The 26390-nt window shown below is 58.8% G+C and overlaps 1 protein-coding gene across 19 annotated transcripts; it reads right to left on the bottom strand.

Moving 5' to 3' along the window:
• Positions 1–1630: 1630 nt before the first annotated feature.
• LOC125701231 (protein MANBAL-like) lies at positions 1631–25712 on the bottom strand. Of its 19 annotated transcripts, none has more exons than XR_007380178.1 (5): positions 19461–20022; positions 15700–15798; positions 9579–9773; positions 7696–9101; positions 4675–4773 (listed from the first exon to the last, which is right to left on the bottom strand). XR_007380178.1 is itself a non-coding variant. In XM_048962953.1 (4 exons), the coding sequence occupies exons 1-4, from the start codon at positions 25686–25688 to the stop codon at positions 3467–3469; spliced, it is 453 nt and encodes a 150-aa protein (XP_048818910.1). In that variant the 5' UTR covers positions 25689–25712; the 3' UTR covers positions 1631–3466. The 19 variants fall into 19 exon arrangements, 13 of the variants coding, with proteins under 13 accessions (XP_048818910.1, XP_048818905.1, XP_048818904.1 ...); XR_007380179.1 differs by lacking the exon at positions 15700–15798 and adding an exon at positions 10202–10300; XR_007380177.1 differs by lacking the exons at positions 15700–15798; positions 19461–20022 and adding exons at positions 10202–10300; positions 13929–14490.
• Positions 25713–26390: the final 678 nt, after the last annotated feature.

Below are 26390 nucleotides of genomic sequence, written 5' to 3'. Positions count from 1 at the left end.
GGCTGCCAGCACTGGAAACCGCCTTCCTGCCATCAGGGCACGCCAGAAACTCCACCTCTATCTCCTTCCCCGAAGTCCCATACGAACTGGAACCCAAAGCCATCTCCTGCAAGGCAGCGCCTGCACAGGGCTTGGACACTGCCTGGCAGCACACACAGCACAGCAGCAGCAGATGAGCTTGCACCCCAAGGCTCCTGGCGTGCATCAGGAACACGCGCACACGGAAGGAAGGGCAGGACAAACGACGGCACTCTCAGCAGTGCTGGGGCACAGCACCGTAGGCCACAGCTGCAGATTGTTCCCTCCCTGCCCATTGCCCGTGCCTTTCTATCAACCTCAGAGAGCACGACTTACTGGCTTATGGCACCTGGAAACTGGCACGATTACAGCCAGCGCACAGAGCAGCTGCAAAGCGGCTCCACAGAAGAGACCGTGGCGCAGCACGTTCTCCGCCAGCGTGGGCTCGGGAATCTCAGCTGGGAGAAATGCCCTTCAGCACCACACAGTAGGCAGCCCGCTGCTCTTCTGCTCTCAAGCAGGCTGCTTTCTACAAGAGGGGAGAAGGAGTCGTTATTCTCTTGCACACACTGCTGTTACAGGCAGACTTAGAGCTGTTCTGAGCATCTCCTTGCTCTACTGACCCAATGACAATGAAGGACACGAAACTTGCAGCTGTGTTGTCTTTTACCGCCTGCCGAGGAAACGATTCCTCAAACTTGAGCATTGCTCCACTTGCAGGCGAGGGGAGCAGGAGCTGAAAAGGACAGGAGGACATGAAAGAAGAGCAGAGCTTAACAGAAAGCAGACCTGCTGCAGACAGTGCCACCAGCTGTGTTTGAACAGCAGTGCCTTATCGCACGCTCACAGTAAGGCACACCTACCTTGCAAGGGCCGCTCAGGAAGGTTGTGACACAGGCACCCATTGCTCCATTGCTCCCCTGAGCCCCAACTCCATTTCTCAGCCACTCGCATGCCTCGATGTTCTGCAACAGAAAAGTCACAAGACGGAAATTCATCTCAGACGTCATCAAACCTCCCTTCTCAGGGCAGTTGCACTCATTTCTCTGCATGAGAACTCAGGGAGGGCTTACCAAGTGAGCAGCATTTACTGCCACTTGGGAGCAGCAACCTATGCCTAACTCAAAACTCCTAACAGTAATCTATGCCTAACTCTAAACTCCTAACAGCAACCTATGCCTAACGCTAAAACTGAACACTGAAACTAAGCTAACACTAAAATCAACAACAAAGCCCAGAAGTGGCACCTAACTCCTACAGGGGGAAGATGGAACCGGGGGCCCGCAGAACCGCAGAGGAGCAACAAGGTGGAGGAGGAGCAGATGTTAGCAGTGCCACCCAGCTAATGCCGGGGGCAGGGGCCACGCAGCAGGTAAGGAGCCGAGCGCCTGGACCAGCGATGGCAGAGCTGTGAGCGTGCCAACACGGGGCTTGGCACGGTGGTGTGGTGCCAGGCCAGCTGTGCCGCAGGCGGATCCACCTCCATGGGCTCCCCATGGTCGCTCACAGCGCTGGCCATGGCGCGACGGAACCGGAACCCCTCCCCTCCCCTCCCCTCCCCTCCCCTCCCCTCCCCTCCCCTCCCCTCCCCTCCCCTCCCCTCCCTTCCGTTTGCTTTCTGTCCACGCTCAGTCTGCACATCTCCAATGGACGTGCCTGGAGAAGATCACCTACGCAGGCAATAAATGGCTTGTGCTGTGCTTCACTGCTTTGTGCTCTTGAAAGACTCTGATTTGTTTTGCCCTTTCCTAACCCCCAGGTATCAGGAGGGCCCGGCTGGCTGTGCTGCGGAGCCTTATCACCCCACAGTCTGAAGACTTGGCGGAAAAGCTCAGCAGCTCCGTAGCTGCCAAGGGAAGATTTCATGCCCTGGCCTTCATACAGCCCGGCTCTCCCCGCTCTGCTCTGCGCTCCTGCCATCCCCTGCAGCCCCTGTGCTGCCACAAACACGAGCGCGGCTCGGGCCCAACGCCCTCCCTGCTGCACGCCCTCTCACGGCCCCATGTGCTGCACCCACACCACTGCCCCAGCCCCGCAGCCCTCCTGCAGGCAGCGCAGCCCCACGCACCGGGCTCGGCCCCAGCCCCGAGGAGCTGATGGAGGTGACTCGGCCCCCGCTGCATCCACACCCAAACCTAACATGCACTAACCGCTCCTCAATACTCCGTTTCCCTCCTTTGCAGCCAGCTCCTTGGCTGCACGCAGCCCGACAATCCGCTCTTTCCTCTCCAGCAGTGCAGCAGGCAGGCGGGCAGGCAGGCAGGCAGCAGAAGGCAGTGCCGTGTAGCACGCTGGACCCAGTGCACCGGGCAGGCTCCTTCGTGGAAGGAGGAAGACGCCGACGCGCCAAGCCAAAATGGCAGGCAGGCACTTTTGACGTGCGGCCTCTGCTCTCCTCTCCTCTCTCGGGCTCCGGCTCAGCAAGGTGCCCTCGCAGCACCCAGACGCTCAACACGCGGCGCTGCCCATGACGCGCTCGAAGCCACTGCAGCTGAAGCAGCGCAGCACGGCTCGCTGCCCTGCCGGCTCACGCCTGAGCTCTGGGCCCGAGGCGCGCTCACCTGCAGCCCTCCCGCTGCCCTCTCCTCCTGCCCCACTCCCAGCGCTGCTCTTCACACCAGCCCACCCGCACTTGAACTCCTCGCGGCTCAACGGGAGCCTGACGTGCAGGCCACGGCTGCCCGCAGCTGCAGCTGGCCTTCCCAGGGCAAGCAGGAACAGTCAGTGCTACACAAGGCTGAAAAAGCCACCAGGGAAGCTGGAGGGACGAGCTCAAGGGGCTGAGTGCAGGGACACCTGGCTTCCTCGCGCGCTGCTTCCTCTCCTTTTGTTTCTCTCACTCCTCACAGAGCAAGCTGATGCTCACACGCTTCGCTCGCACTTACGCTTTGGCTGAAAGGCCACCCCTTGGCAAGACCAGCATGGAAACGCGGGAAAAGCAGCTCCATCTCCAGGGAGGGACGTGAAGCCGGCCGGTTCATCGCCCTGCCGCTGCCAGCCCAAGCCAGGCATGTTTGGACCAGCTACTGAAAGAGGCAGCACCAGGTGTAAAAGGTTGCTTTCCCTTTTATTTTAAACTAAGGGATTTGGGTTGCCTTTTGTAGATATGTCAACAGACAATAAAATAGGCTGGATACCGCTCAGGACCAGCGACATGCGGTAAGTTCACCTCATCATCAACATTCTGAAACAGCTATCGAGCTGAAGGACCCTGAAGGAACGCAGCGTCCCCAGCTCTTGCCACACATGAAATCCCGCACAGGCAAAGTCCGATTTGTTGGTCACGCATCAGAAGCCCTTCCAGCTTCCTCAGTTCCTCTCCAATGTCCGGGCAAGGGAAAGCACGGCCACGCCACAAAACCAGACGTACAGTGCGCTGCCTTTGGAGCACCTCTCAGCAAGCATTCCCGCTGCTTCCTTTGGCCTTTCAGGCTTAGCGCTCAAGCCCTCACCGTTTCTTTTTGCTTTCCTTCTTGCCTTTCTTGCTTAGCTGTGCAGCACTTGCCTTTGGTTTCTTCACCGTCTCCCAAGTCTTAGACTCCAAGCCGTCCCAGTCCTACAGGAATCAATTCACAAACAGTCAGGGAACTTTCTGACAATTGCCCGACAGCTCGCTTTGGGAGCTCAAGTCACCTGACTGGGCAGCTTTGGGCGCCAGTGCTGCACATTGCCTTCCTGACATCAGGGCACAACAGAAACTCCACCTCTCTCTTGTTCCCCAAAATCCCACGGAAGCTACAGTCTACAGGCCTTGCCTGCAAGGCAGTCCCTGCACAGGGGGACGCCCTGCCTGCCACTCACAGCCCACAGAAGCAGCCGCAGCAGCAGCAGCACCACGATAAGATGAGCTTGCACCTCCAGGCTCCTTGCGTGCCACCACGAACAGCACGCACGCCCGAGGAAGCGCAGAACAAACTGCCGCACTCTCAGCAATGCCGCGGCGCGCTACCGTAGGCAACGGCTCCAGCTGCTTCCCTCCCAGCCCATTTCCTCAGCATTTCTATCAACCTCTATCAAACAGAGCGCTACTTACTGTCTCTGGGCACTTGGGAACTGGCAGCATTATGGCCAACACGCACACAAGCTGGAAAATGGCTCCAAAGAAGAGGCCGGAGCGCAGCACGTTCTCCATCAGCGTGGGCTCAGGGATCTCAGGGGGCGAGAAATGCAGCTCAGCGGCCATAGCGCAGACAGCCTGCTGCTCTGCTGCTCTCCAGGAGGCTGCTTTCTACAAGGGGGAAACGAGAGCCATCATTCCATTCGTGCGCTCCGACGGTGCGACTTCCTGCTAGCAAAAACTCCCAGCCTGACTCACAGACGTGCTCTCAAGATAGCCTTGGTCTTCCGACCCAACCACAAGGAGGGACGCCAAACTTGCATTTCAGCCAGAGCTGAACAGGCAAGAATCAACTTCTCCCTGAGCTTGATCGCACACGCACGACCACTGTCTCATGAACACTAACAACAACATTATTCATACCAGCAGTTGCACATTTGCATCTACCTGGGTACGTACGTGTTCACAGCCTTGCTGCTGCTGTGCCGTACGGCACCAAGCACAGCAATAAAGCACGCAGAAAGCCCATCTGCTGAGGACAGGGGGATGAGCTGGGCTCACGCCTAAGCACTGCTTACTGCAAAGGAAAGCACACCTACCTGGCAACGGCCACGCAGGATGCTCGACACACACTCACACACTGTTCTCCTGAGGCCCAACGCAACGGCGCAGCCACTCACACTCTGCTCCTCGACGGTCTGCAACACAAAAGCCACAAGCTGGAAATTCAATCCATCCAAGATGCCATCGGGCCTCCGTGCTCACGGCACTCGCACTCATGTCTTCGCATGAGCAATCAGGCGTGTGCTTACTGAGTGAGCGCTGCTCACTGCCACTTGACACCAGCAATCTACCCCTAACTATCAAGTATGAACAGGAACCTATGCCTAACACTAAAAGACTACAAGGAACCTATGCCTAACTCTAACATAAGAACAGGAACCTATGCCTAACACTAAAAGACTACAAGTAACCTATGCCTAACTCTAAAACATGAACAGTAACCTACTCCTAACACTAACACTAAACTTAACACTAAAATCAACAAGAACAACAACAACTAAAATACAACACCTGCAGCATTTAAATGGGAAGAGGAGAACTTGGCTCCACAGGAGGCTCGGAGGAGGAGCTGATGGAAACTAATGCCACCCAGCTAATGCTGGGGGCGGGGGCCGCGCAGCGGGTAGGGAGCCGAGCGCCTGGACCAGCGGCGGTGGGACGGCGCCGATGCGGGGCCTGGCACGGTGGTGTGGTGCCAGGCCAGCTGTGCCGCAGGCGGATCCACCTCCATGGGCTCATCCGGAGGTGGATCCACCTCCATGGGCTCTTCTGGAGGTGGATCCACCTCCATAGGCTCTTCTGGAGGTGGATCCACCTCCATGGGCTCCACGGAGGTGGTCACAGCGCTGGTCCAGGCGCGATGGAAACGGAATCGCTGCCCCCTCCTCCGCTTGATCTTAAAGGCGGCCCCCCTCCTCCTCTTCGCTTCTGGGAAGCCAAGCTCCCTCTTCCCATTTAAAATAGGGCAAATTGTGCCCCTCGCCCTCTTCACACCAGGCATGGCTGCCAGAGCTCACAGAGGCGAGTGCGTTGGCCGGGGCAGCGGTGACCAAGGTGACGGCTGTGATGCGGCGAAGGTTCTAAAATGGCAGCCGCACTGCTGGCAATGGCGTTCCACATAGCATGAGGAGGGGGCTGCAGGACAGGGCACGGGACGGCAGCTAGAAGGCGCTCCCTGTGCCCAGCGGGCAGCCCTTCTCTCCGGCAAGCAAGAGGCCACAGAGGAGCCGGCCCCGAGAAAAGGGCCCTCGGCCTCCTTCATCCTCTCCCTTCTTCCACACGGGAATCTCTTGGGGCTGGGACACGCAGCACACAGCGCCATGTTCAGGGGCCTCCCGAGCCCAGCGCCAACAACAGCAGGCTCCAAAGCGCACCTCACCACGCCTGCCTCCTGGCACACACAAGCTCCGCTTTCCACCTTAGCATCCAGCGCCTCTTCTTGCGCCTCACGGCTGCCGATTCAACCATTCCCTACCAGAAATACCGCCAGCTGCATTGTCATTACAATCACTCTGACTCCATTCCAAACCCGCGCACAGTGCTGGCACACACACACGGGGCCACCCTGGCTCACCCATGCTTCGCGGGGACCCACACAACAGCAGGAGCCAAGCAGGCAGAAACGTGCCGTGCTCCTGACTGATGGCAGTCTGAAAATCTCCCTCTCCCTCCCCCCCAGCCTACTAAGGCAGCACTTCTCCCAAGCAACAAACACAATCACACACAACTGCAGCCCTGCCTCGTCCCGACAAGGGACGTCCAGGCGAAGCACATCTTCACAAACCTTCTTCCAGCTCCGCACCCTCCGGCCAACACAGCACCCGGGCGCCTTGCTCCACTGCCCGCCCGGGCTTTGCTGGCGACAACTAGGCCCTACGGGGCCTCCTCCTTCACACGCCCGAAACACCAACAAAGCGCCGCACTCGCACGGCCTTCCCTGAGAGGAAGCTGCCCCCCGACCCCGCACCACTCGCCGGCGCCGCACGCATCGCCTCTGCGTGCCGGCAGCACCGCCAGCTCCTCCCCCGAGCGCCCCTCCATGCCCCCGCACCGAGGCCCGACCCCGCTCCCAGCACACAGCCCGCTCCTCCCGGCCCCGCTCACCGGCCCGGCGCCGCCATGCCGCGCTGCCCCGGAAGTGCTCTCCGCCGGCACGAAGCACTTCCTGCCCCGGCCCTACCAACCGCCTGCGGCGTCACGTTGCTGAGGGCGGCCTGGGGGCGGCCCGGGGCCTGGAGGAGGGGGAGCGGCAGCTGGGGGGCTCCGCTGCCGGTTTCCCCTCGGGTGCCGCCGGCGGCACGCAACTTGTCGTCTTCTCCTTTTCTGCCTTTTCCCTTTTCCCCCTTTTGCTTTCCTTTGCCTTTCTTTTCTTTGCCTTGCTTCTCTTTTCTCTTCCTTTCCTTTTCTCTTTCTCTCTTCCCCTTCACATTTCCCTTTCTCTTTCCTTTCATTTCTTACTTCCCTCCCCTCCCCTCCCCTCCCCTCCCCTCCCCTCCCCTCCCCTCCCCTCCCTTCCGTTTGCTTTCTGTCCACGCTCAGTCTGCACATCTCCAATGGACGTGCCTGGAGAAGATCACCTACGCAGGCAATAAATGGCTTGTGCTGTGCTTCACTGCTTTGTGCTCTTGAAAGACTCTGATTTGTTTTGCCCTTTCCTAACCCCCAGGTATCAGGAGGGCCCGGCTGGCTGTGCTGCGGAGCCTTATCACCCCACAGTCTGAAGACTTGGCGGAAAAGCTCAGCAGCTCCGTAGCTGCCAAGGGAAGATTTCATGCCCTGGCCTTCATACAGCCCGGCTCTCCCCGCTCTGCTCTGCGCTCCTGCCATCCCCTGCAGCCCCTGTGCTGCCACAAACACGAGCGCGGCTCGGGCCCAACGCCCTCCCTGCTGCACGCCCTCTCACGGCCCCATGTGCTGCACCCACACCACTGCCCCAGCCCCGCAGCCCTCCTGCAGGCAGCGCAGCCCCACGCACCGGGCTCGGCCCCAGCCCCGAGGAGCTGATGGAGGTGACTCGGCCCCCGCTGCATCCACACCCAAACCTAACATGCACTAACCGCTCCTCAATACTCCGTTTCCCTCCTTTGCAGCCAGCTCCTTGGCTGCACGCAGCCCGACAATCCGCTCTTTCCTCTCCAGCAGTGCAGCAGGCAGGCGGGCAGGCAGGCAGGCAGCAGAAGGCAGTGCCGTGTAGCACGCTGGACCCAGTGCACCGGGCAGGCTCCTTCGTGGAAGGAGGAAGACGCCGACGCGCCAAGCCAAAATGGCAGGCAGGCACTTTTGACGTGCGGCCTCTGCTCTCCTCTCCTCTCTCGGGCTCCGGCTCAGCAAGGTGCCCTCGCAGCACCCAGACGCTCAACACGCGGCGCTGCCCATGACGCGCTCGAAGCCACTGCAGCTGAAGCAGCGCAGCACGGCTCGCTGCCCTCCCGGCTCACGCCTGAGCTCTGGGCCCGAGGCGCGCTCACCTGCAGCCCTCCCGCTGCCCTCTCCTCCTGCCCCACTCCCAGCGCTGCTCTTCACACCAGCCCACCCGCACTTGAACTCCTCGCGGCTCAACGGGAGCCTGACGTGCAGGCCACGGCTGCCCGCAGCTGCAGCTGGCCTTCCCAGGGCAAGCAGGAACAGTCAGTGCTACACAAGGCTGAAAAAGCCACCAGGGAAGCTGGAGGGACGAGCTCAAGGGGCTGAGTGCAGGGACACCTTGCTTCCTCGCGCGCTGCTTCCTCTCCTTTTGTTTCTCTCACTCCTCACAGAGCAAGCTGATGCTCACACGCTTCGCTCGCACTTACGCTTTGGCTGAAAGGCCACCCCTTGGCAAGACCAGCATGGAAACGCGGGAAAAGCAGCTCCATCTCCAGGGAGGGACGTGAAGCCGGCCGGTTCATCGCCCTGCCGCTGCCAGCCCAAGCCAGGCATGTTTGGACCAGCTACTGAAAGAGGCAGCACCAGGTGTAAAAGGTTGCTTTCCCTTTTATTTTAAACTAAGGGATTTGGGTTGCCTTTTGTAGATATGTCAACAGACAATAAAATAGGCTGGATACCGCTCAGGACCAGCGACATGCGGTAAGTTCACCTCATCATCAACATTCTGAAACAGCTATCGAGCTGAAGGACCCTGAAGGAACGCAGCGTCCCCAGCTCTTGCCACACATGAAATCCCGCACAGGCAAAGTCCGATTTGTTGGTCACGCATCAGAAGCCCTTCCAGCTTCCTCAGTTCCTCTCCAATGTCCGGGCAAGGGAAAGCACGGCCACGCCACAAAACCAGACGGACAGTGCGCTGCCTTTGGAGCACCTCTCAGCAAGCATTCCCGCTGCTTCCTTTGGCCTTTCAGGCTTAGCGCTCAAGCCCTCACCGTTTCTTTTTGCTTTCCTTCTTGCCTTTCTTGCTTAGCTGTGCAGCACTTGCCTTTGGTTTCTTCACCGTCTCCCAAGTCTTAGACTCCAAGCCGTCCCAGTCCTACAGGAATCAATTCACAAACAGTCAGGGAACTTTCTGACAATTGCCCGACAGCTCGCTTTGGGAGCTCAAGTCACCTGACTGGGCAGCTTTGGGCGCCAGTGCTGCACATTGCCTTCCTGACATCAGGGCACAACAGAAACTCCACCTCTCTCTTGTTCCCCAAAATCCCACGGAAGCTACAGTCTACAGGCCTTGCCTGCAAGGCAGTCCCTGCACAGGGGGACGCCCTGCCTGCCACTCACAGCCCACAGAAGCAGCCGCAGCAGCAGCAGCACCACGATAAGATGAGCTTGCACCTCCAGGCTCCTTGCGTGCCACCACGAACAGCACGCACGCCCGAGGAAGCGCAGAACAAACCGCCGCACTCTCAGCAATGCCGCGGCGCGCTACCGTAGGCAACGGCTCCAGCTGCTTCCCTCCCAGCCCATTTCCTCAGCATTTCTATCAACCTCTATCAAACAGAGCGCTACTTACTGTCTCTGGGCACTTGGGAACTGGCAGCATTATGGCCAACACGCACACAAGCTGGAAAATGGCTCCAAAGAAGAGGCCGGAGCGCAGCACGTTCTCCATCAGCGTGGGCTCAGGGATCTCAGGGGGCGAGAAATGCAGCTCAGCGGCCATAGCGCAGACAGCCTGCTGCTCTGCTGCTCTCCAGGAGGCTGCTTTCTACAAGGGGGAAACGAGAGCCATCATTCCATTCGTGCGCTCCGATGGTGCGACTTCCTGCTAGCAAAAACTCCCAGCCTGACTCACAGACGTGCTCTCAAGATAGCCTTGGTCTTCCGACCCAACCACAAGGAGGGACGCCAAACTTGCATTTCAGCCAGAGCTGAACAGGCAAGAATCAACTTCTCCCTGAGCTTGATCGCACACGCACGACCACTGTCTCATGAACACTAACAACAACATTATTCATACCAGCAGTTGCACATTTGCATCTACCTGGGTACGTACGTGTTCACGGCCTTGCTGCTGCTGTGCCGTACGGCACCAAGCACAGCAATAAAGCACGCAGAAAGCCCATCTGCTGAGGACAGGGGGATGAGCTGGGCTCACGCCTAAGCACTGCTTACTGCAAAGGAAAGCACACCTACCTGGCAACGGCCACGCAGGATGCTCGACACACACTCACACACTGTTCTCCTGAGGCCCAACGCAACGGCGCAGCCACTCACACTCTGCTCCTCGATGGTCTGCAACACAAAAGCCACAAGCTGGAAATTCAATCCATCCAAGATGCCATCGGGCCTCCGTGCTCACGGCACTCGCACTCATGTCTTCGCATGAGCAATCAGGCGTGTGCTTACCGAGTGAGCGCTGCTCACTGCCACTTGACACCAGCAATCTACCCCTAACTATCAAGTATGAACAGGAACCTATGCCTAACACTAAAAGACTACAAGGAACCTATGCCTAACTCTAACATAAGAACAGGAACCTATGCCTAACACTAAAAGACTACAAGTAACCTATGCCTAACTCTAAAACATGAACAGTAACCTACTCCTAACACTAACACTAAACTTAACACTAAAATCAACAAGAACAACAACAACTAAAATACAACACCTGCAGCATTTAAATGGGAAGAGGAGAACTTGGCTCCACAGGAGGCTCGGAGGAGGAGCTGATGGAAACTAATGCCACCCAGCTAATGCTGGGGGCGGGGGCCGCGCAGCGGGTAGGGAGCCGAGCGCCTGGACCAGCGGCGGTGGGACGGCGCCAATGCGGGGCCTGGCACGGTGGTGTGGTGCCAGGCCAGCTGTGCCGCAGGCGGATCCACCTCCATGGGCTCATCCGGAGGTGGATCCACCTCCATGGGCTCTTCTGGAGGTGGATCCACCTCCATAGGCTCTTCTGGAGGTGGATCCACCTCCATGGGCTCCACGGAGGTGGTCACAGCGCTGGTCCAGGCGCGATGGAAACGGAATCGCTGCCCCCTCCTCCGCTTGATCTTAAAGGCGGCCCCCCCTCCTCCTCTTCGCTTCTGGGAAGCCAAGCTCCCTCTTCCCATTTAAAATAGGGCAAATTGTGCCCCTCGCCCTCTTCACACCAGGCATGGCTGCCAGAGCTCACAGAGGCGAGTGCGTTGGCCGGGGCAGCGGTGACCAAGGTGACGGCTGTGATGCGGCGAAGGTTCTAAAATGGCAGCCGCACTGCTGGCAATGGCGTTCCACATAGCATGAGGAGGGGGCTGCAGGACAGGGCACGGGACGGCAGCTAGAAGGCGCTCCCTGTGCCCAGCGGGCAGCCCTTCTCTCCGGCAAGCAAGAGGCCACAGAGGAGCCGGCCCCGAGAAAAGGGCCCTCGGCCTCCTTCATCCTCTCCCTTCTTCCACACGGGAATCTCTTGGGGCTGGGACACGCAGCACACAGCGCCATGTTCAGGGGCCTCCCGAGCCCAGCGCCAACAACAGCAGGCTCCAAAGCGCACCTCACCACGCCTGCCTCCTGGCACACACAAGCTCCGCTTTCCACCTTAGCATCCAGCGCCTCTTCTTGCGCCTCACGGCTGCCGATTCAACCATTCCCTACCAGAAATACCGCCAGCTGCATTGTCATTACAATCACTCTGACTCCATTCCAAACCCGCGCACAGTGCTGGCACACACACACGGGGCCACCCTGGCTCACCCATGCTTCGCGGGGACCCACACAACAGCAGGAGCCAAGCAGGCAGAAACGTGCCGTGCTCCTGACTGATGGCAGTCTGAAAATCTCCCTCTCCCTCCCCCCCAGCCTACTAAGGCAGCACTTCTCCCAAGCAACAAACACAATCACACACAACTGCAGCCCTGCCTCGTCCCGACAAGGGACGTCCAGGCGAAGCACATCTTCACAAACCTTCTTCCAGCTCCGCACCCTCCGGCCAACACAGCACCCGGGCGCCTTGCTCCACTGCCCGCCCGGGCTTTGCTGGCGACAACTAGGCCCTACGGGGCCTCCTCCTTCACACGCCCGAAACACCAACAAAGCGCCGCACTCGCACGGCCTTCCCTGAGAGGAAGCTGCCCCCCGACCCCGCACCACTCGCCGGCGCCGCACGCATCGCCTCTGCGTGCCGGCAGCACCGCCAGCTCCTCCCCCGAGCGCCCCTCCATGCCCCCGCACCGAGGCCCGACCCCGCTCCCAGCACACAGCCCGCTCCTCCCGGCCCCGCTCACCGGCCCGGCGCCGCCATGCCGCGCTGCCCCGGAAGTGCTCTCCGCCGGCACGAAGCACTTCCTGCCCCGGCCCTACCAACCGCCTGCGGCGTCACGTTGCTGAGGGCGGCCTGGGGGCGGCCCGGGGCCTGGAGGAGGGGGAGCGGCAGCTGGGGGGCTCCGCTGCCGGTTTCCCCTCGGGTGCCGCCGGCGGCACGCAACTTGTCGTCTTCTCCTTTTCTGCCTTTTCCCTTTTCCCCCTTTTGCTTTCCTTTGCCTTTCTTTTCTTTGCCTTGCTTCTCTTTTCTCTTCCTTTCCTTTTCTCTTTCTCTCTTCCCCTTCACATTTCCCTTTCTCTTTCCTTTCATTTCTTACTTTCTTCCCCTCCCCTCCCCTCCCTTCCGTTTGCTTTCTGTCCACGCTCAGTCTGCACATCTCCAATGGACGTGCCTGGAGAAGATCACCTACGCAGGCAATAAATGGCTTGTGCTGTGCTTCACTGCTTTGTGCTCTTGAAAGACTCTGATTTGTTTTGCCCTTTCCTAACCCCCAGGTATCAGGAGGGCCCGGCTGGCTGTGCTGCGGAGCCTTATCACCCCACAGTCTGAAGACTTGGCGGAAAAGCTCAGCAGCTCCGTAGCTGCCAAGGGAAGATTTCATGCCCTGGCCTTCATACAGCCCGGCTCTCCCCGCTCTGCTCTGCGCTCCTGCCATCCCCTGCAGCCCCTGTGCTGCCACAAACACGAGCGCGGCTCGGGCCCAACGCCCTCCCTGCTGCACGCCCTCTCACGGCCCCATGTGCTGCACCCACACCACTGCCCCAGCCCCGCAGCCCTCCTGCAGGCAGCGCAGCCCCACGCACCGGGCTCGGCCCCAGCCCCGAGGAGCTGATGGAGGTGACTCGGCCCCCGCTGCATCCACACCCAAACCTAACATGCACTAACCGCTCCTCAATACTCCGTTTCCCTCCTTTGCAGCCAGCTCCTTGGCTGCACGCAGCCCGACAATCCGCTCTTTCCTCTCCAGCAGTGCAGCAGGCAGGCGGGCAGGCAGGCAGGCAGCAGAAGGCAGTGCCGTGTAGCACGCTGGACCCAGTGCACCGGGCAGGCTCCTTCGTGGAAGGAGGAACACGCCGACGCGCCAAGCCAAAATGGCAGGCAGGCACTTTTGACGTGCGGCCTCTGCTCTCCTCTCCTCTCTCGGGCTCCGGCTCAGCAAGGTGCCCTCGCAGCACCCAGACGCTCAACACGCGGCGCTGCCCATGACGCGCTCGAAGCCACTGCAGCTGAAGCAGCGCAGCACGGCTCGCTGCCCTCCCGGCTCACGCCTGAGCTCTGGGCCCGAGGCGCGCTCACCTGCAGCCCTCCCGCTGCCCTCTCCTCCTGCCCCACTCCCAGCGCTGCTCTTCACACCAGCCCACCCGCACTTGAACTCCTCGCGGCTCAACGGGAGCCTGACGTGCAGGCCACGGCTGCCCGCAGCTGCAGCTGGCCTTCCCAGGGCAAGCAGGAACAGTCAGTGCTACACAAGGCTGAAAAAGCCACCAGGGAAGCTGGAGGGACGAGCTCAAGGGGCTGAGTGCAGGGACACCTTGCTTCCTCGCACGCTGCTTCCTCTCCTTTTGTTTCTCTCACTCCTCACAGAGCAAGCTGATGCTCACACGCTTCGCTCGCACTTACGCTTTGGCTGAAAGGCCACCCCTTGGCAAGACCAGCATGGAAACGCGGGAAAAGCAGCTCCATCTCCAGGGAGGGACGTGAAGCCGGCCGGTTCATCGCCCTGCCGCTGCCAGCCCAAGCCAGGCATGTTTGGACCAGCTACTGAAAGAGGCAGCACCAGGTGTAAAAGGTTGCTTTCCCTTTTATTTTAAACTAAGGGATTTGGGTTGCCTTTTGTAGATATGTCAACAGACAATAAAATAGGCTGGATACCGCTCAGGACCAGCGACATGCGGTAAGTTCACCTCATCATCAACATTCTGAAACAGCTATCGAGCTGAAGGACCCTGAAGGAACGCAGCGTCCCCAGCTCTTGCCACACATGAAATCCCGCACAGGCAAAGTCCGATTTGTTGGTCACGCATCAGAAGCCCTTCCAGCTTCCTCAGTTCCTCTCCAATGTCCGGGCAAGGGAAAGCACGGCCACGCCACAAAACCAGACGGACAGTGCGCTGCCTTTGGAGCACCTCTCAGCAAGCATTCCCGCTGCTTCCTTTGGCCTTTCAGGCTTAGCGCTCAAGCCCTCACCGTTTCTTTTTGCTTTCCTTCTTGCCTTTCTTGCTTAGCTGTGCAGCACTTGCCTTTGGTTTCTTCACCGTCTCCCAAGTCTTAGACTCCAAGCCGTCCCAGTCCTACAGGAATCAATTCACAAACAGTCAGGGAACTTTCTGACAATTGCCCGACAGCTCGCTTTGGGAGCTCAAGTCACCTGACTGGGCAGCTTTGGGCGCCAGTGCTGCACATTGCCTTCCTGACATCAGGGCACAACAGAAACTCCACCTCTCTCTTGTTCCCCAAAATCCCACGGAAGCTACAGTCTACAGGCCTTGCCTGCAAGGCAGTCCCTGCACAGGGGGACGCCCTGCCTGCCACTCACAGCCCACAGAAGCAGCCGCAGCAGCAGCAGCACCACGATAAGATGAGCTTGCACCTCCAGGCTCCTTGCGTGCCACCACGAACAGCACGCACGCCCGAGGAAGCGCAGAACAAACCGCCGCACTCTCAGCAATGCCGCGGCGCGCTACCGTAGGCAACGGCTCCAGCTGCTTCCCTCCCAGCCCATTTCCTCAGCATTTCTATCAACCTCTATCAAACAGAGCGCTACTTACTGTCTCTGGGCACTTGGGAACTGGCAGCATTATGGCCAACACGCACACAAGCTGGAAAATGGCTCCAAAGAAGAGGCCGGAGCGCAGCACGTTCTCCATCAGCGTGGGCTCAGGGATCTCAGGGGGCGAGAAATGCAGCTCAGCGGCCATAGCGCAGACAGCCTGCTGCTCTGCTGCTCTCCAGGAGGCTGCTTTCTACAAGGGGGAAACGAGAGCCATCATTCCATTCGTGCGCTCCGACGGTGCGACTTCCTGCTAGCAAAAACTCCCAGCCTGACTCACAGACGTGCTCTCAAGATAGCCTTGGTCTTCCGACCCAACCACAAGGAGGGACGCCAAACTTGCATTTCAGCCAGAGCTGAACAGGCAAGAATCAACTTCTCCCTGAGCTTGATCGCACACGCACGACCACTGTCTCATGAACACTAACAACAACATTATTCATACCAGCAGTTGCACATTTGCATCTACCTGGGTACGTACGTGTTCACGGCCTTGCTGCTGCTGTGCCGTACGGCACCAAGCACAGCAATAAAGCACGCAGAAAGCCCATCTGCTGAGGACAGGGGGATGAGCTGGGCTCACGCCTAAGCACTGCTTACTGCAAAGGAAAGCACACCTACCTGGCAACGGCCACGCAGGATGCTCGACACACACTCACACACTGTTCTCCTGAGGCCCAACGCAACGGCGCAGCCACTCACACTCTGCTCCTCGATGGTCTGCAACACAAAAGCCACAAGCTGGAAATTCAATCCATCCAAGATGCCATCGGGCCTCCGTGCTCACGGCACTCGCACTCATGTCTTCGCATGAGCAATCAGGCGTGTGCTTACCGAGTGAGCGCTGCTCACTGCCACTTGACACCAGCAATCTACCCCTAACTATCAAGTATGAACAGGAACCTATGCCTAACACTAAAAGACTACAAGGAACCTATGCCTAACTCTAACATAAGAACAGGAACCTATGCCTAACACTAAAAGACTACAAGTAACCTATGCCTAACTCTAAAACATGAACAGTAACCTACTCCTAACACTAACACTAAACTTAACACTAAAATCAACAAGAACAACAACAACTAAAATACAACACCTGCAGCATTTAAATGGGAAGAGGAGAACTTGGCTCCACAGGAGGCTCGGAGGAGGAGCTGATGGAAACTAATGCCACCCAGCTAATGCTGGGGGCGGGGGCCGCGCAGCGGGTAGGGAGCCGAGCGCCTGGACCAGCGGCGGTGGGACGGCGCCAATGCGGGGCCTGGCACGGTGGTGTGGTGCCAGGCCAGCTGTGCCGCAGGCGGATCCACCTCCATGGGCTCATCCGGAGGTGGATCCACCTCCATGGGCTCTTCTGGAGGTGGATCCACCTCCATAGGCTCTTCTGGAGGTGGATCCACCTCCATGGGCTCCACGGAGGTGGTCACAGCGCTGGTCCAGGCGCGATGGAAACGGAATCGCTGCCCCCTCCTCCGCTTGATCTTAAAGGCGGCCCCCCTCCTCCTCTTCGCTTCTGGGAAGCCAAGCTCCCTCTTCCCATTTAAAATAGGGCAAATTGTGCCCCTCGCCCTCTTCACACCAGGCATGGCTGCCAGAGCTCACAGAGGCGAGTGCGTTGGCCGGGGCAGCGGTGACCAAGGTGACGGCTGTGATGCGGCGAAGGTTCTAAAATGGCAGCCGCACTGCTGGCAATGGCGTTCCACATAGCATGAGGAGGGGGCTGCAGGACAGGGCACGGGACGGCAGCTAGAAGGCGCTCCCTGTGCCCAGCGGGCAGCCCTTCTCTCCGGCAAGCAAGAGGCCACAGAGGAGCCGGCCCCGAGAAAAGGGCCCTCGGCCTCCTTCATCCTCTCCCTTCTTCCACACGGGAATCTCTTGGGGCTGGGACACGCAGCACACAGCGCCATGTTCAGGGGCCTCCCGAGCCCAGCGCCAACAACAGCAGGCTCCAAAGCGCACCTCACCACGCCTGCCTCCTGGCACACACAAGCTCCGCTTTCCACCTTAGCATCCAGCGCCTCTTCTTGCGCCTCACGGCTGCCGATTCAACCATTCCCTACCAGAAATACCGCCAGCTGCATTGTCATTACAATCACTCTGACTCCATTCCAAACCCGCGCACAGTGCTGGCACACACACACGGGGCCACCCTGGCTCACCCATGCTTCGCGGGGACCCACACAACAGCAGGAGCCAAGCAGGCAGAAACGTGCCGTGCTCCTGACTGATGGCAGTCTGAAAATCTCCCTCTCCCTCCCCCCCAGCCTACTAAGGCAGCACTTCTCCCAAGCAACAAACACAATCACACACAACTGCAGCCCTGCCTCGTCCCGACAAGGGACGTCCAGGCGAAGCACATCTTCACAAACCTTCTTCCAGCTCCGCACCCTCCGGCCAACACAGCACCCGGGCGCCTTGCTCCACTGCCCGCCCGGGCTTTGCTGGCGACAACTAGGCCCTACGGGGCCTCCTCCTTCACACGCCCGAAACACCAACAAAGCGCCGCACTCGCACGGCCTTCCCTGAGAGGAAGCTGCCCCCCGACCCCGCACCACTCGCCGGCGCCGCACGCATCGCCTCTGCGTGCCGGCAGCACCGCCAGCTCCTCCCCCGAGCGCCCCTCCATGCCCCCGCACCGAGGCCCGACCCCGCTCCCAGCACACAGCCCGCTCCTCCCGGCCCCGCTCACCGGCCCGGCGCCGCCATGCCGCGCTGCCCCGGAAGTGCTCTCCGCCGGCACGAAGCACTTCCTGCCCCGGCCCTACCAACCGCCTGCGGCGTCACGTTGCTGAGGGCGGCCTGGGGGCGGCCCGGGGCCTGGAGGAGGGGGAGCGGCAGCTGGGGGGCTCCGCTGCCGGTTTCCCCTCGGGTGCCGCCGGCGGCACGCAACTTGTCGTCTTCTCCTTTTCTGCCTTTTCCCTTTTCCCCCTTTTGCTTTCCTTTGCCTTTCTTTTCTTTGCCTTGCTTCTCTTTTCTCTTCCTTTCCTTTTCTCTTTCTCTCTTCCCCTTCACATTTCCCTTTCTCTTTCCTTTCATTTCTTACTTCCTTCCCCTCCCCTCCCCTCCCCTCCCCTCCCCTCCCCTCCCCTCCCCTCCCCTCCCCTCCGTTTGCTTTCTGTCCACGCTCAGTCTGCACATCTCCAATGGACGTGCCTGGAGAAGATCACCTACGCAGGCAATAAATGGCTTGTGCTGTGCTTCACTGCTTTGTGCTCTTGAAAGACTCTGATTTGTTTTGCCCTTTCCTAACCCCCAGGTATCAGGAGGGCCCGGCTGGCTGTGCTGCGGAGCCTTATCACCCCACAGTCTGAAGACTTGGCGGAAAAGCTCAGCAGCTCCGTAGCTGCCAAGGGAAGATTTCATGCCCTGGCCTTCATACAGCCCGGCTCTCCCCGCTCTGCTCTGCGCTCCTGCCATCCCCTGCAGCCCCTGTGCTGCCACAAACACGAGCGCGGCTCGGGCCCAACGCCCTCCCTGCTGCACGCCCTCTCACGGCCCCATGTGCTGCACCCACACCACTGCCCCAGCCCCGCAGCCCTCCTGCAGGCAGCGCAGCCCCACGCACCGGGCTCGGCCCCAGCCCCGAGGAGCTGATGGAGGTGACTCGGCCCCCGCTGCATCCACACCCAAACCTAACATGCACTAACCGCTCCTCAATACTCCGTTTCCCTCCTTTGCAGCCAGCTCCTTGGCTGCACGCAGCCCGACAATCCGCTCTTTCCTCTCCAGCAGTGCAGCAGGCAGGCGGGCAGGCAGGCAGGCAGCAGAAGGCAGTGCCGTGTAGCACGCTGGACCCAGTGCACCGGGCAGGCTCCTTCGTGGAAGGAGGAAGACGCCGACGCGCCAAGCCAAAATGGCAGGCAGGCACTTTTGACGTGCGGCCTCTGCTCTCCTCTCCTCTCTCGGGCTCCGGCTCAGCAAGGTGCCCTCGCAGCACCCAGACGCTCAACACGCGGCGCTGCCCATGACGCGCTCGAAGCCACTGCAGCTGAAGCAGCGCAGCACGGCTCGCTGCCCTCCCGGCTCACGCCTGAGCTCTGGGCCCGAGGCGCGCTCACCTGCAGCCCTCCCGCTGCCCTCTCCTCCTGCCCCACTCCCAGCGCTGCTCTTCACACCAGCCCACCCGCACTTGAACTCCTCGCGGCTCAACGGGAGCCTGACGTGCAGGCCACGGCTGCCCGCAGCTGCAGCTGGCCTTCCCAGGGCAAGCAGGAACAGTCAGTGCTACACAAGGCTGAAAAAGCCACCAGGGAAGCTGGAGGGACGAGCTCAAGGGGCTGAGTGCAGGGACACCTTGCTTCCTCGCACGCTGCTTCCTCTCCTTTTGTTTCTCTCACTCCTCACAGAGCAAGCTGATGCTCACACGCTTCGCTCGCACTTACGCTTTGGCTGAAAGGCCACCCCTTGGCAAGACCAGCATGGAAACGCGGGAAAAGCAGCTCCATCTCCAGGGAGGGACGTGAAGCCGGCCGGTTCATCGCCCTGCCGCTGCCAGCCCAAGCCAGGCATGTTTGGACCAGCTACTGAAAGAGGCAGCACCAGGTGTAAAAGGTTGCTTTCCCTTTTATTTTAAACTAAGGGATTTGGGTTGCCTTTTGTAGATATGTCAACAGACAATAAAATAGGCTGGATACCGCTCAGGACCAGCGACATGCGGTAAGTTCACCTCATCATCAACATTCTGAAACAGCTATCGAGCTGAAGGACCCTGAAGGAACGCAGCGTCCCCAGCTCTTGCCACACATGAAATCCCGCACAGGCAAAGTCCGATTTGTTGGTCACGCATCAGAAGCCCTTCCAGCTTCCTCAGTTCCTCTCCAATGTCCGGGCAAGGGAAAGCACGGCCACGCCACAAAACCAGACGGACAGTGCGCTGCCTTTGGAGCACCTCTCAGCAAGCATTCCCGCTGCTTCCTTTGGCCTTTCAGGCTTAGCGCTCAAGCCCTCACCGTTTCTTTTTGCTTTCCTTCTTGCCTTTCTTGCTTAGCTGTGCAGCACTTGCCTTTGGTTTCTTCACCGTCTCCCAAGTCTTAGACTCCAAGCCGTCCCAGTCCTACAGGAATCAATTCACAAACAGTCAGGGAACTTTCTGACAATTGCCCGACAGCTCGCTTTGGGAGCTCAAGTCACCTGACTGGGCAGCTTTGGGCGCCAGTGCTGCACATTGCCTTCCTGACATCAGGGCACAACAGAAACTCCACCTCTCTCTTGTTCCCCAAAATCCCACGGAAGCTACAGTCTACAGGCCTTGCCTGCAAGGCAGTCCCTGCACAGGGGGACGCCCTGCCTGCCACTCACAGCCCACAGAAGCAGCCGCAGCAGCAGCAGCACCACGATAAGATGAGCTTGCACCTCCAGGCTCCTTGCGTGCCACCACGAACAGCACGCACGCCCGAGGAAGCGCAGAACAAACCGCCGCACTCTCAGCAATGCCGCGGTGCGCTACCGTAGGCAACGGCTCCAGCTGCTTCCCTCCCAGCCCATTTCCTCAGCATTTCTATCAACCTCTATCAAACAGAGCGCTACTTACTGTCTCTGGGCACTTGGGAACTGGCAGCATTATGGCCAACACGCACACAAGCTGGAAAATGGCTCCAAAGAAGAGGCCGGAGCGCAGCACGTTCTCCATCAGCGTGGGCTCAGGGATCTCAGGGGGCGAGAAATGCAGCTCAGCGGCCATAGCGCAGACAGCCTGCTGCTCTGCTGCTCTCCAGGAGGCTGCTTTCTACAAGGGGGAAACGAGAGCCATCATTCCATTCGTGCGCTCCGATGGTGCGACTTCCTGCTAGCAAAAACTCCCAGCCTGACTCACAGACGTGCTCTCAAGATAGCCTTGGTCTTCCGACCCAACCACAAGGAGGGACGCCAAACTTGCATTTCAGCCAGAGCTGAACAGGCAAGAATCAACTTCTCCCTGAGCTTGATCGCACACGCACGACCACTGTCTCATGAACACTAACAACAACATTATTCATACCAGCAGTTGCACATTTGCATCTACCTGGGTACGTACGTGTTCACGGCCTTGCTGCTGCTGTGCCGTACGGCACCAAGCACAGCAATAAAGCACGCAGAAAGCCCATCTGCTGAGGACAGGGGGATGAGCTGGGCTCACGCCTAAGCACTGCTTACTGCAAAGGAAAGCACACCTACCTGGCAACGGCCACGCAGGATGCTCGACACACACTCACACACTGTTCTCCTGAGGCCCAACGCAACGGCGCAGCCACTCACACTCTGCTCCTCGATGGTCTGCAACACAAAAGCCACAAGCTGGAAATTCAATCCATCCAAGATGCCATCGGGCCTCCGTGCTCACGGCACTCGCACTCATGTCTTCGCATGAGCAATCAGGCGTGTGCTTACCGAGTGAGCGCTGCTCACTGCCACTTGACACCAGCAATCTACCCCTAACTATCAAGTATGAACAGGAACCTATGCCTAACACTAAAAGACTACAAGGAACCTATGCCTAACTCTAACATAAGAACAGGAACCTATGCCTAACACTAAAAGACTACAAGTAACCTATGCCTAACTCTAAAACATGAACAGTAACCTACTCCTAACACTAACACTAAACTTAACACTAAAATCAACAAGAACAACAACAACTAAAATACAACACCTGCAGCATTTAAATGGGAAGAGGAGAACTTGGCTCCACAGGAGGCTCGGAGGAGGAGCTGATGGAAACTAATGCCACCCAGCTAATGCTGGGGGCGGGGGCCGCGCAGCGGGTAGGGAGCCGAGCGCCTGGACCAGCGGCGGTGGGACGGCGCCAATGCGGGGCCTGGCACGGTGGTGTGGTGCCAGGCCAGCTGTGCCGCAGGCGGATCCACCTCCATGGGCTCATCCGGAGGTGGATCCACCTCCATGGGCTCTTCTGGAGGTGGATCCACCTCCATAGGCTCTTCTGGAGGTGGATCCACCTCCATGGGCTCCACGGAGGTGGTCACAGCGCTGGTCCAGGCGCGATGGAAACGGAATCGCTGCCCCCTCCTCCGCTTGATCTTAAAGGCGGCCCCCCCTCCTCCTCTTCGCTTCTGGGAAGCCAAGCTCCCTCTTCCCATTTAAAATAGGGCAAATTGTGCCCCTCGCCCTCTTCACACCAGGCATGGCTGCCAGAGCTCACAGAGGCGAGTGCGTTGGCCGGGGCAGCGGTGACCAAGGTGACGGCTGTGATGCGGCGAAGGTTCTAAAATGGCAGCCGCACTGCTGGCAATGGCGTTCCACATAGCATGAGGAGGGGGCTGCAGGACAGGGCACGGGACGGCAGCTAGAAGGCGCTCCCTGTGCCCAGCGGGCAGCCCTTCTCTCCGGCAAGCAAGAGGCCACAGAGGAGCCGGCCCCGAGAAAAGGGCCCTCGGCCTCCTTCATCCTCTCCCTTCTTCCACACGGGAATCTCTTGGGGCTGGGACACGCAGCACACAGCGCCATGTTCAGGGGCCTCCCGAGCCCAGCGCCAACAACAGCAGGCTCCAAAGCGCACCTCACCACGCCTGCCTCCTGGCACACACAAGCTCCGCTTTCCACCTTAGCATCCAGCGCCTCTTCTTGCGCCTCACGGCTGCCGATTCAACCATTCCCTACCAGAAATACCGCCAGCTGCATTGTCATTACAATCACTCTGACTCCATTCCAAACCCGCGCACAGTGCTGGCACACACACACGGGGCCACCCTGGCTCACCCATGCTTCGCGGGGACCCACACAACAGCAGGAGCCAAGCAGGCAGAAACGTGCCGTGCTCCTGACTGATGGCAGTCTGAAAATCTCCCTCTCCCTCCCCCCCAGCCTACTAAGGCAGCACTTCTCCCAAGCAACAAACACAATCACACACAACTGCAGCCCTGCCTCGTCCCGACAAGGGACGTCCAGGCGAAGCACATCTTCACAAACCTTCTTCCAGCTCCGCACCCTCCGGCCAACACAGCACCCGGGCGCCTTGCTCCACTGCCCGCCCGGGCTTTGCTGGCGACAACTAGGCCCTACGGGGCCTCCTCCTTCACACGCCCGAAACACCAACAAAGCGCCGCACTCGCACGGCCTTCCCTGAGAGGAAGCTGCCCCCCGACCCCGCACCACTCGCCGGCGCCGCACGCATCGCCTCTGCGTGCCGGCAGCACCGCCAGCTCCTCCCCCGAGCGCCCCTCCATGCCCCCGCACCGAGGCCCGACCCCGCTCCCAGCACACAGCCCGCTCCTCCCGGCCCCGCTCACCGGCCCGGCGCCGCCATGCCGCGCTGCCCCGGAAGTGCTCTCCGCCGGCACGAAGCACTTCCTGCCCCGGCCCTACCAACCGCCTGCGGCGTCACGTTGCTGAGGGCGGCCTGGGGGCGGCCCGGGGCCTGGAGGAGGGGGAGCGGCAGCTGGGGGGCTCCGCTGCCGGTTTCCCCTCGGGTGCCGCCGGCGGCACGCAACTTGTCGTCTTCTCCTTTTCTGCCTTTTCCCTTTTCCCCCTTTTGCTTTCCTTTGCCTTTCTTTTCTTTGCCTTGCTTCTCTTTTCTCTTCCTTTCCTTTTCTCTTTCTCTCTTCCCCTTCACATTTCCCTTTCTCTTTCCTTTCATTTCTTACTTCCTTCCCCTCCCCTCCCCTCCCCTCCCCTCCCCTCCCCTCCCCTCCCCTCCCCTCCCCTCCCCTCCCCCTCCCCTCCCCTCCCCTCCGTTTGCTTTCTGTCCACGCTCAGTCTGCACATCTCCAATGGACGTGCCTGGAGAAGATCACCTACGCAGGCAATAAATGGCTTGTGCTGTGCTTCACTGCTTTGTGCTCTTGAAAGACTCTGATTTGTTTTGCCCTTTCCTAACCCCCAGGTATCAGGAGGGCCCGGCTGGCTGTGCTGCGGAGCCTTATCACCCCACAGTCTGAAGACTTGGCGGAAAAGCTCAGCAGCTCCGTAGCTGCCAAGGGAAGATTTCATGCCCTGGCCTTCATACAGCCCGGCTCTCCCCGCTCTGCTCTGCGCTCCTGCCATCCCCTGCAGCCCCTGTGCTGCCACAAACACGAGCGCGGCTCGGGCCCAACGCCCTCCCTGCTGCACGCCCTCTCACGGCCCCATGTGCTGCACCCACACCACTGCCCCAGCCCCGCAGCCCTCCTGCAGGCAGCGCAGCCCCACGCACCGGGCTCGGCCCCAGCCCCGAGGAGCTGATGGAGGTGACTCGGCCCCCGCTGCATCCACACCCAAACCTAACATGCACTAACCGCTCCTCAATACTCCGTTTCCCTCCTTTGCAGCCAGCTCCTTGGCTGCACGCAGCCCGACAATCCGCTCTTTCCTCTCCAGCAGTGCAGCAGGCAGGCGGGCAGGCAGGCAGGCAGCAGAAGGCAGTGCCGTGTAGCACGCTGGACCCAGTGCACCGGGCAGGCTCCTTCGTGGAAGGAGGAAGACGCCGACGCGCCAAGCCAAAATGGCAGGCAGGCACTTTTGACGTGCGGCCTCTGCTCTCCTCTCCTCTCTCGGGCTCCGGCTCAGCAAGGTGCCCTCGCAGCACCCAGACGCTCAACACGCGGCGCTGCCCATGACGCGCTCGAAGCCACTGCAGCTGAAGCAGCGCAGCACGGCTCGCTGCCCTCCCGGCTCACGCCTGAGCTCTGGGCCCGAGGCGCGCTCACCTGCAGCCCTCCCGCTGCCCTCTCCTCCTGCCCCACTCCCAGCGCTGCTCTTCACACCAGCCCACCCGCACTTGAACTCCTCGCGGCTCAACGGGAGCCTGACGTGCAGGCCACGGCTGCCCGCAGCTGCAGCTGGCCTTCCCAGGGCAAGCAGGAACAGTCAGTGCTACACAAGGCTGAAAAAGCCACCAGGGAAGCTGGAGGGACGAGCTCAAGGGGCTGAGTGCAGGGACACCTTGCTTCCTCGCGCGCTGCTTCCTCTCCTTTTGTTTCTCTCACTCCTCACAGAGCAAGCTGATGCTCACACGCTTCGCTCGCACTTACGCTTTGGCTGAAAGGCCACCACCTCTTTTATTTTCTCTTTTCCTTTCTCATCCTTTTTTTTTTTTTCACCTTCCATTTCCCTTCATTTCCCTTTTGTTTACTTTCTTTTTTCCTTTTCTTTTTCCTTTCTTTTAGTGATAAGTTGTTGTCTTTGTATTAAGAGAATTTTCTGCAGTCTTACAAAGCACTTGAATCCTGTGTGTATTAAGTGATTCCGTTTTAAAGGTTTCATTATTTGCATTTCTATCCTTTAATCATTTTTTTGTTTGTGTTGAGTGTATAAAATTCTACAACCTACTGGAGTATCTATATACTTGTGAGTTATAGAGGTCTAAGGCATTTCACTAAGGATTTCCTGTGGCATAATTATTCTAGGTAAATAGCAGTGCTTTCTGTACACAAGATGGTGAATGGATCAACCCAGAGCTCCAGAAGGGCAATAAATCCTTTCACCATCCTATCACAGCCAATTTAGGACACGAATGCACAGAGGACAGATGTGTAAGTCTTGTGAAAGAGAATGCCAAGTGAGATCCTATCAGTTTGGTTAGTGTGGCCAAGTTAAATTACTTCCAGTACTACCAGTACCTGAACTGGGTCGTGCCACTCTCCACTTACCTTTATAAACCTTGTGGTTTGAAGGCTGAAGACCAACAGGAAAGTACGCATTTAGACTGCAAACTGCCCTGTACACCTTCCTGGTAAAGCTCTTCCTTTGTCCTCCTCTCCACCAGCAGAAATGGCAGTGCCTATTTTAAGAAGAAATAAACAGCTGAAATTTTCATCTTTTTTACTGCTCCTACCGAATCCCTCCACCACCAGCCTCTCGCAGATCATGTAACATGGCAGCATTGCCAGGATCTGTGCAAGAGATACCACCTTTGAACTGCAAGCAGGTGGTGCCATCAGCCCGCTCCAGCTGCACGCCTTTCACCTGCTCCACACCAAGCCATGCATTTGCACTGATTTTGAGATGATAAAAAGGACAGCCATTTGAAGGTGTAGGCTGGTTGAATTACTTTCCAAAGCCTCTGAAATCTGAGTGGGTTTCAAAGCTAACATTGGTTCAGCAAGCAGAAATGGCAATTGTGTCAGCACATAATTCTAAGCAGACAGAGCTCAGATGTGAAGTCTTCCTCTGAATTCAAATCATCCTCAGCTTTTTTATCTTTATAACTTTCTTCTGTGGTTTGCATTGCAATATTCCCTACAAGTCTCAGCAGCAAGACCACTTACTGCACAAACACCATGAGCTTGTGCACTGATACCTTTTCATCCTCAGGTTGTATATTATTATTCATGCAAGAAAAGATGAGTCTAATTACTTCTGGTTGTTGTTTTTTTTCTTGTTTTTTTTTTTTTTGTTTGTTT

Source organism: Lagopus muta, chromosome 16, assembly GCF_023343835.1.
Source record: "Lagopus muta isolate bLagMut1 chromosome 16, bLagMut1 primary, whole genome shotgun sequence".
Lineage (NCBI taxonomy): Eukaryota > Metazoa > Chordata > Aves > Galliformes > Phasianidae > Lagopus > Lagopus muta.
This window is presented reverse-complemented; position numbering and strand designations above follow the sequence as displayed.